Source organism: Saimiri boliviensis, chromosome 12, assembly GCF_048565385.1.
Source record: "Saimiri boliviensis isolate mSaiBol1 chromosome 12, mSaiBol1.pri, whole genome shotgun sequence".
NCBI classification, from domain to species: Eukaryota; Metazoa; Chordata; class Mammalia; order Primates; family Cebidae; genus Saimiri; species Saimiri boliviensis.
The window spans coordinates 8,729,876-8,746,012 of NC_133460.1; the positions used below are offsets into that span (position 1 = coordinate 8,729,876).

Below are 16,137 nucleotides of genomic sequence, written 5' to 3' on the forward strand. Positions count from 1 at the left end.
GGACTACAGGCATGTGCCACCATGCCCAGCTAATTTTTTTTGTTGTTGTATTTTTAGTAGAGATGGGGTTTCACCATGTTGACCAGGATGGTCTCTCTCTATCTCTTGACCTCATGATCCATCCACCTCGGCCTCCCAAAGTGCTTGGATTACAGGCGTGAGCCCCTCCGCCCAGCCCCTTTTAACTCTTTAATGGTGCTACTTCACAAGAATTTTTGTTTCTGTTAGTGGACAGAACATACACCCTGGGACAGGAGGTATTTTTTTTTCCTTTTTCTTTTTCTTTTTTTTAATGGTAAATGTAGGGGATTTTATTGCCAATGAAAATGGCTCTCAGTGGGAAAGACAGCTGAAAAGGGGACAGCAGGAAGGAAATCTTCCCCTGGAGTCCAGCCATCCAGACTTCTCTGAAGCTGCGCGGTCAAGCGGTCCCTCTGAAGTCAAGCTGCTTTTCTCTGACATACACCCTGGGACAGGAGAGTATGTTTTCCAAGACCAGGAAGAATTTGAAGGGACTTTAATATTCATTAAGCTCTTTTGTCCTGCAAAGTCATTCGAGTTAATAAAATTCAAAAAGAATTCAGCGGTTGGTCCGGAGCAGATTCAGGAGCCTCAGGTAAGCAGCACGTGTCTGCTGCACTCGGCACTGCAAGCTTGGTGTCAGGGACAGCGCCTCACACAAATTAGGAAAGCAAACATTTCCCGAGTGAGGGGATGGATGAATGAACTAATGATACCTGCACTCAGTGGGCCGGGGACAGGACTGTTAACTAAAGCCCATACCCGGGAAGAGGTTCGGGAATAAAGGATGCCCAAAGGTAGCCTGGGTCTTGTCTCACCCCAGGACCTTGCCTTTCTGCCTGGACGCTGATTTTGGGGTCAAGCCGGTTTCCGCTATTTTAACAAGTGTCCAGGGAAGGTGACACGCCAGAGTGGGAGGCCCTGGAAATCCACATTTGCAGCCCACCTCAAACCTTCCGCTGCCCTCTGGGTCCGCTCTCCTAGACTCTCAAAAACTGCAGGCTCCAGGCATGGGGCGCCGAGACCAGCGGGTCAGACCCTCACCCAGACGGGCGTACCTGCCGGGGTCCCGCACCACATCCCAGAACAGGACCGCTGCTGGAGGTCCAGCCGCCCAGCTCGCAAGGGCTCAGGCTCGCAACCACGCATCCTCCAAGGCCACGGCCACGGCCACCGCGGCGGAGCGCTGATCAGCCCTGGAGGGCTAGGGGCCCCTCCGACCCGGGCTTGGTGTGCAGGAGTGAGCGTGTGGGGCTCAGCCGGGCGTTGGGGGCGGCAGAACCGAGGGGAGGCCCTGCACCCCATCTCCCCACAGGCCTCTTGCTCCCTCTCCTCTCAACGAGGCCACCCGCACTGAGTGAGAGCCAGGCCCCTTCCCCAAGGCGCTGAACTCCGCGGAACCGGCCGGCGGACTCCGACGGAAAGACTCTCCGTTTTTTGTTGTTTTTTTTTTTTGTTTGTTTGTTTGTTTGTTTGTGTTTTAGACGGAGTCTTGCTCTGTCGCCCGGGTTGGAGTGCAGTGGCACGTTCTCGGCTAACTGCAGCCTCCACCTCCCGGGTTCAAGCGGTTCTCCTGCCTCAGCCTCCCGAGTAGCTGGGATTACAGACACGCACCACCACGCCTGGCTAATTTTTGTATTTTTAGTAGAGACGGGGTTTCACCATGTTGGCCAGGCTGGTCTTGAACTTGTGACCTCAGATGATCTGCCCACCTCGGCCTCCCAAAGTGCTGGGATTACAGGCGTGAGTCACCGCGCCCGGCCTGTAATACCCTCTAGTCCTCAGCCCCGCGGGTTTCTCTCCACGCCTCTCCCTCCCGGGCCTCTAGTGGCTGCCTCGTCCCGCCAAGGCCACAACCCCTCCGGTGCCACAGCACCCCGCCCCAGACACGCCCCCTTCGGCCCTGCAGAACCGCGCCCCGACCCTTGGCCCTTCGGACCCCCTTCCCTGGGGGCGAGGTTTTTTGGCCTCGCCCCTGGACTAACTGCGCGGTGGGAGGAACCCGAGGCTAGGAGCCCGCTGCGCGGGACGCAGAGAATACCCAGCAGACCGAAAGGAAAGACCGTCGCCCGCAGGGAGCCCTAGGCAATTAAAATAAAGAACAGGATGAGCTCAGATGCTAAGGGCAGGAAAACAAAGACCCGGCAGATGAGCCAGTCAGGCGATCCTGGCCCCGACGCACCGAGGGGTCTAGGTCGAGGGCCGGCCGACACTGGAGAGGTGGTCCCGGCTCCTCCGGGGCTCTGAACGCTCAGGGAGGCACCAGCTGCAGCCAAGGGCACAACCCAAGAGGCCACTTTAAGCACAGGGAAAGAGTTAATTTAGGTTCAAACGCTGTTGGTGAGGCCGCTTCCCTCCCGGGGAGCCACTGCTTCGTCGTCGGGAAAGTTGGGACAAAAACCGCCTGGCAGGCCTCGGGAGGACTTTAGGTGGCCGTGTAGATGGAGCAGCCTCTGCCCCATCACATCCTCCTGTTCCATCTTCCAGCACAGGTCGCTGCTCCTGTGCCCTGGAATGTAAGCCCCCGAGGGCAGGGCCTCATTCCTTCCGTTTCTCTCTGGGTCATCAGCACCGGCTTTGCAACGGTGCCTGGCACACCGCAAGCCGTTGTAGGGTAGTCACGTGAATGAAAAGTCTAGCAAAGAAGTCGGCACGCTGTGGGCATTTAAAAATGGCTCTTAGCTCTTAGCCCAAAAGAAAGACTGGCAGACCCCCAGGGGCACCAGGACAGTCTTGATTTGGGAGGTGGTAGTTCTGGCTCGGGGGTAGTTACACTCTCACACATTCTGGGATTGAAATCTGGATTGCTCACTTTGTCTTCCTGTCTCTGGCCCCGCCCTCTTCCCATCCCACTCCCAAACTGGGAGCTTAAGGGTTAACTCTAGGAAGCCCCTCATCACCTGGATGGGATGGGACTGGGGCAAGGAACTTCCTGTTCCATTTTCCCAGAGCCGTTCCCCAGGCTGGTGGAGGCTGACTCTGGCCCTGGAACCCTCAGAGAACCTCTCAGCATCTCTGCCTCTGTAGTGAGGACCCCGAGCGGTGAGTTGGAGGGAAGCTGGGGTGCAGGCTGCCAGCACGGGTGCTAGGAGCTCACAACAGCTTGAAGAGAGCACGGGAAGCTCCAGGCCTTGGTGCTGGGGCGAGGGCTGGAAGAGTCTTGGGAGGATGTAGAGGGTCTGCTGGGGAGCCTTGTGCCAGCCGGCTTGGTGGATCTGTTGAGATGGGCATTTTGGGGAGGAGGGAGATCGCAGGACTTCCCGTGACATTGAAGAAGGCAGGCTTCACATGCTCCCAGGTGGACTGATGGGCCTTGCCCACTCAGCCCAGCACGTGGAGAGAAGCCAACCAGCGAACAACAAATCAGGCAGCTGCCCACTGCGTCCAGGGAGACAGGGAGTGTTCCCAGCCGAGGACCCCACATTTGCCACCTTCGGCAGCGCTGGGCACTCATGTGATCTGGGTGGGTCTCGTGGCAGCATCTCCACTCCGGGCTCCAGATTACACTGGTCAAATGTTGGATGGTGGCTGTAGAGCCTCCCCTGCCTCCCTACCCAGCCTACCCCCTACAGTGGTGCATATTAACAGAGCTTTTGTCCTGGAGATCTTGGGGGAGGGAGAGACTCTCTGAAGCCAACTTGTCTCAAATTCCACCTCTTTGAAACCTTTTACAGAGACCTCACCTGGAGATTCCGGCCTCCCGGTGTGGCTGGGCCTGAGGGCTGGAATTTGGAATCCTCTTATTTTTTCTAGTTCTTGCTGTGATATTTTGGCTAAAGCTAGGAAATGGCACAGAGCAGGACCGACTTCAGTTGCTTTCCTGTTTCAGAGCTTTGGCCCTGTGTTCTAGATCTACATTCTCAGCCTGAAGCAAATCCTCGGCTCCATCTGGTGTGACCCTAAGCAAGTCACCAAGTGCAAAGATTGGTCTTTGCACTTGGCAAAGGGAGAAATGATTGTTTAGTCCATGGGTTGGACCAGGAGGAAGCGAGCCTAAGCGCCCTACACTCAGTACCTGCCCGCTGCTCCTGCTGGGCAACGGATGAGCAGCGATTGGTTCTCTTGTTATTTTGTGCATGCTACTAAAAACCACTCAGACACAATCCCATTTTCTCTCCCAACTCCGCCGTTTTTGTTATAGTTTTTTGAGACGGGGTCTTCCCCTTTTATCCAGGCTGGTGTGCAGTGGCACGAACATGGCTCACTGCAGCTTCAACCTTTCGGGTTCAAGTGATCCTTCTGCCTTGGCCACCCAAAATGCTGGGATTATAGGCATGAGCCGCCATACCCTGCCTCACGCCATTTTTCTGATCATTTGCCACAGATCTTTTCTGTCTTAGATGTTGCTACACACTTTTCCTTCGAGATGGCCAGAATCATTGCCATTTCCTAATTTCTGCTGACAGACGCTGAAGTAACTTCAGGTGCTGGATGAACACTCATTGAACTAGACACAGCTCCTATTCCCAGGCCAGGGTGAGAAGTACACTCATCTGTGATTGGGGCATGGCATCGTCCTGGTTGGGGAGAGATGGGGTGGGGTGGGGTGGGTGCCTGGAGTGGATGCCAAAGGGCAGGAAAGTGTAGTTCCGGCTTGGGGGTGGTTACACTCTCGCACAAGCAGGGGTTGAAATCTGGATTTCTCACTTTGTCTTCATTTACCCTGCCCCCATCCGGCTCCCAAGCTGAGAGCTTAAGGGTTAACACTAAGAAACCCCTCACCACCTGGATGAGATGAGACTGGGGCAGGGAGCTTATACTGTTCCATTTTTCCGGAGTGGCCCAGGTTGGGAGATGCTGGGGAGCCAGGGTGGGGGTGGGGGAGCATGGAAGATACTGTTCGTTGGGGGGAAGTTAGGAGAGATGGGTTATGTTCTGGCATCACCTCCCTCTCCTTTTCATCAGCTGGCTTAAAATCCCCCATTGTGTACCACAACTCACACCCGACTTGAGAAGGAGTTTCAGAGAACCCTCAGGCTCGTATTAAGGGGGTTCACCGAACTGTCCAAGGCTCTGACTAGGCCATCATTACCAGGGAGAGGCTGCCCAAGGTTGGGTTACTTTTTTTTTTTTTTTTTTGAGATTGCAGTCTCTCTGTGTCACCCAGGCTGGAGTGCAGTGGCTCAATCTCAGCTCACTGCAACCTCTGCCTCCCAGGTTCAAGCAATTCTCCTGCCTCAGCCTCCTGAGCAGCTGGGGACCACAGACGCATGCCACTATGCTTGGCTAAATTTTTTATTTTTTTGACACAGTGTCTCACTCTGTCACCCAGGCTGGAGTGCAGTGGCACGATCTCTGCTCACTGTAACCTCTGCCTTCTAGGCTCAAGCAATTCTCCTGTCTCAGCCTCCCAAGTAACTGGGACTACAGGCACACGCCACCACGCTGGGCTAATTTTTGTAATTTTAGTAGAGACGGGGTTTCATCATATTGTTCAGTCTAGTCTCGAACTCCTGACCTCAGGTGATTCACCCACCTCGGCCTCCCAGAGTGCTGGGATTATAGGGGTGAGCCATTGCACCCAGCCACTGGGTTATCTTTTTGCTGAGCCTTAGAGTCCTCAGCTGTAGAATGGGTCAACAGGACTGTGAGTCACTGTTTGCTGTGGTGCCTGCTGTTGTAATCAGCAATAATGAGAACAGTAACAGCTTGAGCTCATAGACGCCTACTGTATGCTAGCCACTAGGTGCTGGACATTGCCCTGGGCCATCCAGGTGGGGGGAGTGGTGCTTCAGGCTTTCTTCCCATCCCCCTACCTGGGGTGCCCAATGGAAGTGGAGGGTGGGAGGCTCTAGGAGAGGTTCATTTGTAGCCCTGAGGCTGGAGAACTGGAAGGGCAGAAAGCAGAGGGCAGGAACCCTCTGAGACATGGGTTTCCATGTCTATAAATTACCCTTGCCTGAAAGAAAATGTAAAAGTGCCTCAGAGATCTAACAAAAATAGGAGCCTGCTCTGCTCAGAAAAGCTTAAGTCTTCCAGCCTCAATTAGTTGAGCTGGGCTAAATTGAGTCCCCTGCAGGTGGGGCTGAAATTTCAGAGGTTCCCCACGGGTAGCACTCGGCTACCAGACCAGGAAGAGAAGCCCCACAGTGAGGTGGGGGAGGAGGAGGCTGTCAGTACCCTCACCCAGTGGCCCCTGGTGGCTATAGATGACTTTTTATTTTTTGAGATGGGGGATTTCACTGTCGCTTAGGCTGGAGTGCAATGTTGCAGTCACAGCTCACTGCCGCCTCAACTTCCTGGGCTCAAGCAGTCCTCCCACCTCAGCCTCCCAAGTAGCTGGGACTACAGGTGCACACCACCACAACTGGCTAATTTTAAATTGTTTTTATAAATGGGGGTCTTGCCATGTTGCCCAGGCTAGGCTTGAACTCTTGAGGCTCAAGGGATCCTCCTGCCTCAGCCTCCCAAAGTGCTAGGATAACAGGCGTGATCCCAGCACCCCTAACCTTTTATTCTGAAAATTCGAAAACATCCAGAGAGCTTGAAAGAGGAGTGAAAGGAACATTCATATATGTATCTCATTGTCAATCCATTAACGTGGCTGAGACTTCAGGCCCCTTCTCCAAACTCTTCAGCATCTTCTGAGAACGCAGCCATTTCCTATGTATTACAGGACTAGACTCTCACCTCCGCAATGAGTAGTCATTCTATTATCATGCAGTGTCCCGACCATACTCAAAATTTTCCAACTGGCCCCAGGATATCTTTTAGAGCCTTTAAGAAATATGAGTCGGGTGCGGTGGCTCAAGCCTGTAATCCCAGCACTTTGGGAGGCTGAGGCGGGTGGATGACGAGGTCAAGAGATCGAGACCATCCTGGTCAACATGGTGAAACCCCGTCTCTACTAAAAAGACAAAAAATCAGCTGGGCATGGTGGCGCGTGCCTGTAATCCCAGCTACTCAGGAGGCTGAGGCAGGAGAATTGCCTGAACCCAGGAGGTGGAGGTTGCGGTGAGCCGAGATCGCGCCATTGCACTCCAGCCTGGGTAACAAGAGTGAAACTCCGTCTCAAAAAAAAAAAAAAAAGAAATATGAATGAGGATCCAATCCAGGTTCACTCACTTGGTTGTGAGGGCTCTTTGGGCTCCTCCCCAGCAGTGCAGCCTCTAGGCACTTGCTTTTTATGACAATGAGTAGTAACTCAGGTCAGTTTCTTTGAGAGATGGTCTGACTTGTTGCATATTCTGGGCAAGCCCCTATGCATTGAAAGTTGAGTCTAAAGGCCACATTAGGCCGAGGCGTGGTGGTTCATGCCTGTAATCCCAGCACTTTGGGAGGCAGAAGCAGGTGGATCACCTGAAGTCAGGAGTCTCAGACCAGCCTGGACAACATGGTGAAATCCCATCTCTACTAAAAATAAAAAAATTAGCTAGGCGTGGTGGCACATGCCTTTAATCCCAGCTACTCAGGTGGCTGAGGGCCATGAATCACTGGAACTTGGGAAGCAGAGGTTGCAGTGAGCCGAGATTGCACCATTGCATTTCAGCCTGGGCAACAAGAGCAAAACTCCATCTCAAATAAATAAATAAAAATAAAGGCTCCGTTGGATTGAGATTAGGCATTTTTGGGCTAGGCACAGTGTCTTGTGCCTGTAATCCTAGCACTTTGGGAGGCTGAGGCCGGTGGATCTCTTGAGCCTAGGAGTTTGAGACCAGCCTGAGCAATATAATGAGACCTCATCTCTACAAAAATAAAATAAAATAAACTCAGCATGGTAATGTGCACCTGTAGTCCCAGCTACTCAGTCCCAGGCTGAGGCAGGAGGATCACTTGAGCCCAGGAGGTCAAGGCTGCAGTGAGCCATGATGGCACCACTGCACTCCAGCCTGGGTGACAGAGCGAGACCCTGTCTAAATAAATTACTTAATTAAATTAAATATTTAAAAAAGAGGTTTGGCCTGGTGGGTCATGCCTTATTCCCAGCACTTTGGGAGGCTGAGGTGGGCCAATCACTTGAGGTCGGATGTTCAAGACCAGCCTGGCCAAAATGGTGAAATCCTCATCTCTACTAATAATGCAAAAATTAGCCAGGTGTGGTGGCACAGGCCTGTAATCCTAGCTATTCAGGTGGCTGAGGGACGAGAATTGCTTGAACTTGGGAGGTGGAGGCTACAGCGAGCTGAGATCGTGCCACTGCATTCCAGCCTAGGTGACAGAGTGAGACTCCATCTCAAAAAAAAAGCCAGGCGCGGTGGCTCACGCCCGTAATCCCAACAGTTTGGGAGGCTGAGGCAGGCAGATCACCTGAGGTTGGGAGTTCAAGACCAGCCTGACCAACATGGAGAAACTCCATCTCTACTAAAAATACAAAATTAGCCAGGTACGGAGGCATATGCCTGTAATTTCAGCTACTCAGGAAGCTGAGACAGGAGAATTGCTTAAACCTGGGAGGCAGAGGTTGCAGTGAGCTGAGATCATACCATTGCCCTCCAGCCTGGGCACCAAGAGCAAAACTGTTTCAAAAAAAAAAAAAGTGCTTTAAAAAAACAAATATTTTTGGCCAGGATCCATCTTGATTCTCCCAGTGGCCACATCAGGAAGAAGGGAAGGACAGGTTGTTTCTCTTTCAGGGATGCTTACCCAGTGAGAAAAAGAATTCCGTTGGGTCTGTGTATTGGGTGTCTTTTGACATCGATGACGGAGGCATAGGGCAAGCTTCCTTGCAGCAGATCCTAACTCAGGGTGTTCAGCTCTGCAGGTGTGGGAAGAGAGGAGGAGAGAGACCCGAGAGCGGGGCCCGCTGCAGGGAAGCATCCCCACAGTGAAGGATGCTTGAAGAATCAGTCCCAGCTGCCCTGGAGCAGGAGCAGCTGGGGGAAGTCAAACTGGAGGAGGAGGAGGCTACTGGCCCAGAGGACCCCAGGCGGCCAGAGTCCAGGCTGAGGCCCGAGGTGGCTCACCAGCTATTCAGATGCTTCCAGTATCAGGAGGACATGGGGCCGAGGGCATCCCTGAGCCGGCTCCGGGAGCTCTGCGGCCACTGGCTGCGGCCGGCTCTGCACACCAAGAAGCAGATCCTGGAGCTGCTTGTGCTGGAGCAGTTCCTGAGTGTGCTGCCGCCACACCTCCTGGGCCGCCTGCAAGGGCAGCCGCTCAGGGACGGGGAGGAGGTGGTACTGCTGCTGGAGGGCGTCCACCAGGAGCCCAGCCACTCGGGGCCACTGGTGAGAGGGTCGGGGCAGCGGGCTGAGCGGCGTGGGAATGACGGGGACTTGATCCCCGCAGTGAGGAATCTCTGGAAACGCCACTTTCCCTCACCTGACCATTCCTTCTTCACCTCCTAACTCCTCCCCTGTCTGACTCTCACCCCGTCTCTGTCCCATGTCCCCTCGGAGTTGGTAGGACACAGGTTACCACCCCGGGAGTCGCTTAACTTGAATGTGTTTTGAGCAGGATTTTAGTTGTAATGCTGGCAAGAGCTGTCCCCGTGCGGACATCACCTTGGAGGAACAGGGGTGTGTTTCCCAGGTCGCCAGCCACAGCCCCAAGAAGGAAGTGCCAGCAGAAGAGCCTCCAGTGCTGGGCCTACCGGATGAGCCTCCCCCACCCCTGCCAGAGCCTGCCAAGCCTGCTGAGCTGGGACAGTGGAGACTTCCTTCAAGTTCAAAGCAGCTGCCGAGCCCGGGGCCCCAGAAGACATTCCAGTCCCTGCAAGAAAGCAGTGAGGAGCTTGCGCCCTGGGAGGCCAAGGACTGGATGTTGGGGGAGCGGCCTGCCTGAATGTCTGGGGTGGGGTGAGAAGTGGGGCATCCACAGGTGGCGGGGACAGGGGCGTGCCAAGATGCCTTCACAGGGCCTCGATGATGGGGCGCATGTCCTTGCAGCCACATGGCAGGCAGGGCTGCCTTCTAACGTGCTTCCTCCCCTCTTCCCCAATGCTGTCAGGTCCCCAGAGCCCCTTGCCATGGCCAGAGGAGAATTCCCGAGATCAGGAGCTGGTGGCTGTGCTGGTGAGCTGGGCCCTGCCCCAGGGGGTTCTCAAGCCCCGGGAACTTCTCTGCCATTGCAGCTTTAGCTAATTTGCATCTGCCCTGATTCAATCCTCCAAAGCGTTCAATTCCCCACAGTTTCCTGGGGCATGTTCCTCACTCACCAAGGGTTTCTGCTCTTGATACAGGAGTCCCTGACCTTTGAGGATGTGCCAGAGAATAAGGTGTGGCCCGCACATCCTCTGGGTAAGCAGACCTTCCCTGGAGCAGTGACCACTGATCACTGATGCGTCTTTCTTTTCTTTTACTTTTCTCTCCGTCTCTCTCTCTCTCTCTCTCTCTCTCTCTCTCTCTCTCTCTCTCTCTCTCTTTTTTTAGAGATCAGGATCTGTCTATGTTGCCCAGGCTAGTCTCAACTCTTGGGCTCAAGTGATCCTCCCACCTCCACCTCCCAAAGTACTAAGATTACAGGCATGAGCCACCATGCCCGGCCAACACCTCTTTCTTTGACTGAAGTTCCAGATCCCACCTGACCTTCTGGCCTTTTTGTTTTTTGAAACAGGGTGTCACTCTGTCACCCAGACTGTGGCACAATCAGGGCTCACTGCAGCCAGGACCTCCTGGGCTCAGGTAATCCTCCCACCTCAGCCTCCCGAGTAGCTGGGACTACAGGTGTGTGCCACCAGGCCCAGCTAACTTTTTGTAGCAATGGGGTCTCATTATATTGCCCAGGCTGGTCTTGGAACTTCAGGCCTCAAGTGATCCGCCTACATTGGCCTCCCAAAGTGCTGGGAATACAGGCATGAACCACTGTGCCTGGCCGTTCTGGCCTTTGTAAGAGGCTATTTTGATGTTTTCTTTTAAATTTTTACCTTTAGGCTCATTGTGTCTGGTATAATTGCCGGCTGTTAATTTTGAACTTTTAAAATAGGCAATCAAGGGAATCATTGCTAATGGGTATGGGGTTTCCATTTGGGGTAACAAAACAGTTCTGCAACTAGATATTTATGATGTTGACATAACCTTGTAAATATACTTGAAGGCCAGAACTGGACACTTAAAAACAGTTACTGTGGTAAATTGCATGTTTTGTGTATTTTACTGAAAAAAAAATAAAATAAAGAGGGGCACCCTCTCTACCCACCTACCAGGTTTTTTGTTGTCGTTTTGAGACGGAGTCTCGCTCTGTTGACCAGGCTGGAGTGCAGTGGCACAATCTCGGCTCACTGCAACCTCCCCCTCCCGGGTTCAAGCTATTCTGCCTCAGTCTCCCAAGTAGCCGGGACCACAGGCATGTTTCGTCACACCCAGCTAATTTTTGTATTTTTTGTAGAGACGGAGTTTCACCATGTTGCCCAGGCTGGTCTCAAACTCACTCCTGACTTCAAGTGATCTGCCCACCTCGGTCTCCCAAAGTGCTGGAATTACAGGCGTGAACCACTGCCCCTGACCTCTCACCGACCAGCTTTGCAGGATCCTGGGTTTCGTTCTACTTCCAGGCCAATCTCGTTCTGGCGATTGATAGGAGCCCTGGGAATAAGCCTGACCATCTCTTGTTTTCTCTTGTTTCCCAGGATTCAGAAGCAGAACTCCAGACAAGGAGGAGTTTAAACAAGAAGACCCCAAAGGGGCTGCCTGGCCCGCCGCCGTCTTAGCAGAGTCCCAGGCAGACAGTTCTGGGGTACCAGGAGAGCCTCCGGCCCAGACACGAGGACCAGGCGCTGCGGACAGCGGTCCCAGTGAAGATGGGTCCCTTCTTGGTGGCAGTGAAATATTGGAGGTCAAAGTGGCCGAGGGCGCCCCCGGGCCCAATCCGGAGTTGCAGTTCATCTGCGCGAACTGCGGGGTGAACTTCCCGCAGTTGTCTCGCCTGAAGGCGCACCAGCTGCGCTCGCACCCGGCAGGGCGCTCCTTCCTGTGCCTGTGCTGCGGGAAGAGCTTCGGCCGCAGCTCCATCCTCAAGCTGCACATGCGCACTCACACGGACGAGCGGCCGCACGCCTGCCACCTGTGCGATCACCGCTTCCGCCAGAGCTCGCACCTGAGCAAGCACCTGCTCACCCACTCCTCCGAGCCCGCCTTCCTGTGCGCCGAATGCGGCCGCGGCTTCCAGCGCCGCACCAGCCTCGTGCAGCACCTGCTGGCGCACGCCCAGGACCAGAAACCGCCGTGCGCGCCTGAGAGCAAGGCCGAAGCGCCGCCGCCAACCGAGGTCCTGTGCTCGCACTGCGGCCAGACCTTTCAGCGCCGCTCCAGCCTCAAGCGCCACCTGCGGATCCATGCCAGGGACAAGGACCACCGGTCCTCTGAAGGCTCCGGCAGCCGCCGCCGGGACTCTGACCGGAGGCCTTTCGTGTGCAGCGACTGCGGCAAAGCCTTCCGGCGCAGTGAGCACCTGGTGACCCACCGGCGGGTGCACACGGGCGAGCGGCCCTTTTCCTGCCAGGCTTGTGGCCGCAGCTTCACGCAGAGCTCGCAGCTGGTCAGCCACCAACGGGTGCACACCGGCGAGAAGCCCTACGCCTGCCCCCAGTGCGGGAAGCGCTTTGTGCGCCGGGCCAGCTTGGCCCGCCACCTGCTGACCCACGGTGGCCCTCGGCCCCACCACTGCACCCAGTGCGGCAAGAGCTTTGGCCAGCCCCAGGACCTTGCCCGCCACCAGCGCAGCCACACGGGCGAGAAGCCCTGCCGCTGCAGCGAGTGCGGTGAGGGCTTCAGCCAGAGCGCCCACCTGGCGCGCCACCAGCGCATCCACACTGGGGAGAAGCCCCACGCGTGTGACACCTGCGGCCACCGCTTCCGTAATAGCTCCAACCTGGCCCGCCACCGCCGCAGCCACACAGGTGAGCGGCCTTACAGCTGCCAGACATGTGGCCGCAGCTTCCGGCGCAACGCGCACCTACGGCGGCACCTGGCTACCCATGCGGAGCCTGGGCAGGAGCAGGCCGAGCCCCCACAGGAGTGCATGGAGTGCGGTAAGAGCTTCAGCCGCAGCTGCAACCTGCTGCGACATCAGCTGGTGCACACGGGCGCCAGGCCCTACTCTTGCACGCAATGTGGCCGCAGCTTCAGCCGCAACTCCCACCTGCTGCGCCACCTGCGCACCCATGCCCGCGAGACGCTTTACTAGCTTAACCCACCTTCCGCCAGCCATGCCCTGTGCCCACCTACCTGGGGTCCTCTACAGCAGAGGCCTGCAGAAATATCCCTTCCCACCATACCCCACGTCCCTCTGCCTCCACTTCCACAACTGTCCTTCCCTGCGCCAGGCATTGGTTCCCAGCCTCAGCAATGTAATTAAAACGCCCAAAGTAAAATGGCCTTCTCCAAAATGGCCCCTCTTTATTTCTTTATAAGCCCACAAAAATTCGAACTGTCAGCTTTCCCTCTGGAGCACAGGGACACAGCTATGCCTTCTGGAGTAGGCTGCCTGGGAGCAGGTGTGGGGAGAGGGTTGCCACCCAGAGTGGGGGAGAAGGGGAGATGTCAGCCATCACAGCCAGCTGTGGGGAGGATCAAGGAATCTGAACCTGAAATGTTTTCTCCTCTGGACATTACCCTTGATCTGTGCTGTGCAGTAAGTACTCACTAGTCACGTAAGACTCCTTAAGTTGGCTGGGCATGGTGCCGGTGCTCCCAGGACTTTGGGAGGCAGAGATGGGTGGATCACTTGAAGTCAGGAGTTCGAGACCAGCCTGACCAATAGGGTGAAACCCCTGTCTCTACAATAAATACAAATATTAGCCAGGTGTGGTGGTGTGCACCTGTAGTCCCAGCAACCAGGGAGGCTGAGACAGGAGAACTGCTTGAACCTGGGAGGCAGAGGCTGCAGTGAGCTGGGATCACACCATTGTACTCCAGCCTGGGTGACTATGTCACCAGATGTCACAGGAGAAATTTCTCTCATGGAAGACCCCAGAGAAGGTCATTTCAAGGAGGAGGCATCAGCCAACTGAAAGATAGAGGGTGAGGAGTTGGGAGAGGCCACATATGAAGCACAGGAAGCCCTCCTGATTTATTGAGTGCCTACTGTGTGCCAGGGAAGGTGCTGGGTTATTGAGCGGAATGAGGGGAAGGCGCCCTGGGAAGGATGTGGGGGTGTGTGGGGGGGTGGCCCAGGCAGAGGGAGTAGCAGGAAGCTAGGTGGGGGAAGGGAGGAGCCCCAGCTGCAGCTGGACAGCATCTGTCCCAGAGGGGGATGGGAAAGCTCCTGATGAGTGGCCTGACAGGACAGCCCTGAGCTCGTGTGCAGTGGGAGGCCCCTGATGAGTGGCCTGACAGGACAGCCCTGAGCTCGTGTACAGTGGGAGGCCTGCAGAGGGCGCAGGCAGGGAGGGATTTCTCTAGTAATAGTCACTTCTGCTTTGGCTACCGCATGGAAATGACTGGAGAAGGGCAAAGCCGGGGACGCCCGCTAGGTGGTGGACACAGTGGGGCTGCCACAGCCCCTGGGGACCACAGCACAGCAAGAGGGATTTCTAGGTAAGAGGGCCATGGGGGACATGAGAGCGGTGAGCCCTTGGGGACACGGGTCACTAGAGAGGTCAGGGAAATGGGAGAGAGAACTTGAACGGTCGCAGAGGGGAGATCCCACATGTGGCCCAGGGTAAGGTGAGTCAGGACCAGGCCCTGGCTGTGGGCGGCCCCTCAGAGCTGGGGGCTCAGGCCAGAGACAGTCCTCCCAGGGTCACCGGGTGTCAGAGCGATCTGCAGGATGTGAAGGATGAAAGCCTGCGGGGCCCTTTGAGGCTCTGCAGAAAGGAACTCGGGACCCAGCTGCCTCTTTCCTCAGGAAGGCTGGGGACAGCAGGGCCCAGAGAGCCTGGCGACACCTTTCTTCCCGGTCACCTCCCCTAGCCCTGCAGGAGCTACTGGGACAGGGGCTGGAAGCAAGCAGGGCCCCTCAGGGTGACCAGGGTCACTTAAGGTGAATGTCAGGGTCACTGTCCAGCTGTCTCCCCTGCTGGCCTCTAGGCTGGTCCCAAGGAGTACTTGTTCCAAAACTCAGGAGTGCAACCTTTTTTCTTTATAAATTACCCAGTCTCAAGTATTCTCTATAGCAGTGTGAAAAGGGCCAGACCAGGAATGTTCCTGGTCCCCAAGCCCTTCACATCCTCAAACACCCAGCGCCCCTCCCAGACAGTGGGCTCAGCCTTGGGACAGCTGCTCAGGGAGGAGCTTCCCCTGTGGGCATTTGCCCCTCCCCAGGCCATGGCCCATTTCCGCCTCCTTCCTGCTCAGACCGAAGGCCAGAGTCATGGAACCCCAGGATGGGATGGGACAGGCCAGGCCAGGGCCCCCAGCCCCATCTTTATGTCAGCAGCTGCTGGTGGTTGCCAAGCCTCCCCTGAATGGGAGAGGCTGGTCTCTGAGTCAGCAGAGGCAGGAAGTAGAGGAGCCTCTGCAGGACCGGGAGAGCGTGGCCTCCGAAATGGTGAGAGGTGCCCTCCCAGGCGTTTCTTCTGGCTGCTCCAGGCTCTGCAACTAACTGCAGGGTGGTGAGGCCTCAGGCCCAGAGATCTGACCCCTGCCTTCTTGACTCTACCCTGAAACCAGGGTCCAGTGGGGGGCTCCTGAGTCCCCTTCTGCCCCAGCCCCTGGGGCCTCTGATCTTGGGAGAAAACCAAGGGGATTTTGTGGCCCCAGCCCTGCCAGAGGGATGAGGGCAGAAGAGGGAGCCATGACAAGAAAAATGGAGCCCCAAACTCCCCTTGCACCACAGGCCCAGGGGTGGTGGTCAGGGAGCCGCTTCTGTGCTTCCAGCTCTGTGATCAAGGACGTGCCAGGCTAAAATCCTCTAGTCCTCAACCAACCCACCAGGGCACGGAGACCCATGCACTATTATCCATAAGAAAGTCGGGGGCCGCTGGGCGTGATGGCTCACACTTACAATTCCAGCACTTTGAAAGGCCATGGTGGGTGGATCACCTGAGGGCAGGAGTTTGAGACCAGCCTGACCAACATAAGAAACCCCTTCTCACCAGGCGCTGTGGCTCACGCCTGTAATCCTAGCACTTCGGGAGGCCGAGGTGGGTGGATCACCTGAGGTCAGGAGTTCAAGACCAGCCTGGCCATCATGGTGAAACCCCATCTTTTTTAAAAAAGAAAGAAACCCCTTCTCTACTAAAAACACAAAAAATTAGCTGGGCATGGTGGTGCATGCCTGTAATCCCAGCTCCTCCGG

At 55.7% G+C, this 16,137-nt stretch overlaps 1 protein-coding gene across 2 annotated transcripts; it reads left to right on the top strand.

The window, feature by feature from the left end:
* The first annotated feature begins 8,625 nt into the window (after window positions 1-8,625).
* On the top strand, window positions 8,626-13,285 carry ZSCAN10 (zinc finger and SCAN domain containing 10). Of its 2 annotated transcripts, XM_010339099.3 has the most exons (5): window positions 8,626-9,188; window positions 9,418-9,685; window positions 9,910-9,974; window positions 10,142-10,199; window positions 11,528-13,285. In XM_010339099.3, the coding sequence occupies exons 1-5, from the start codon at window positions 8,793-8,795 to the stop codon at window positions 13,081-13,083; spliced, it is 2,343 nt and encodes a 780-aa protein (XP_010337401.2). In that variant the 5' UTR covers window positions 8,626-8,792; the 3' UTR covers window positions 13,084-13,285. The 2 variants fall into 2 exon arrangements, with proteins under 2 accessions (XP_010337401.2, XP_010337402.2); XM_010339100.3 differs by lacking the exon at window positions 9,418-9,685 and having other exon boundaries at window positions 8,801-9,188.
* The last annotated feature ends 2,852 nt before the right edge of the window (window positions 13,286-16,137 follow it).

Excerpts from the sequence above, each read along its gene's own strand:
- ZSCAN10 (XM_010339099.3), top strand. The coding sequence starts at position 8,793 with ATGCTTGAAGAATCAGTCCCAGCTGCCCTGGAGCAGGAGCAGCTGGGG. Across the intron at positions 9,189-9,417 it reads CCAGCCACTCGGGGCCACTG|GATTTTAGTTGTAATGCTGG; the intron begins GTGAGAGGGTCG and ends TGTTTTGAGCAG. Across the intron at positions 9,686-9,909 it reads CCAGTCCCTGCAAGAAAGCA|GTCCCCAGAGCCCCTTGCCA; the intron begins GTGAGGAGCTTG and ends CAATGCTGTCAG.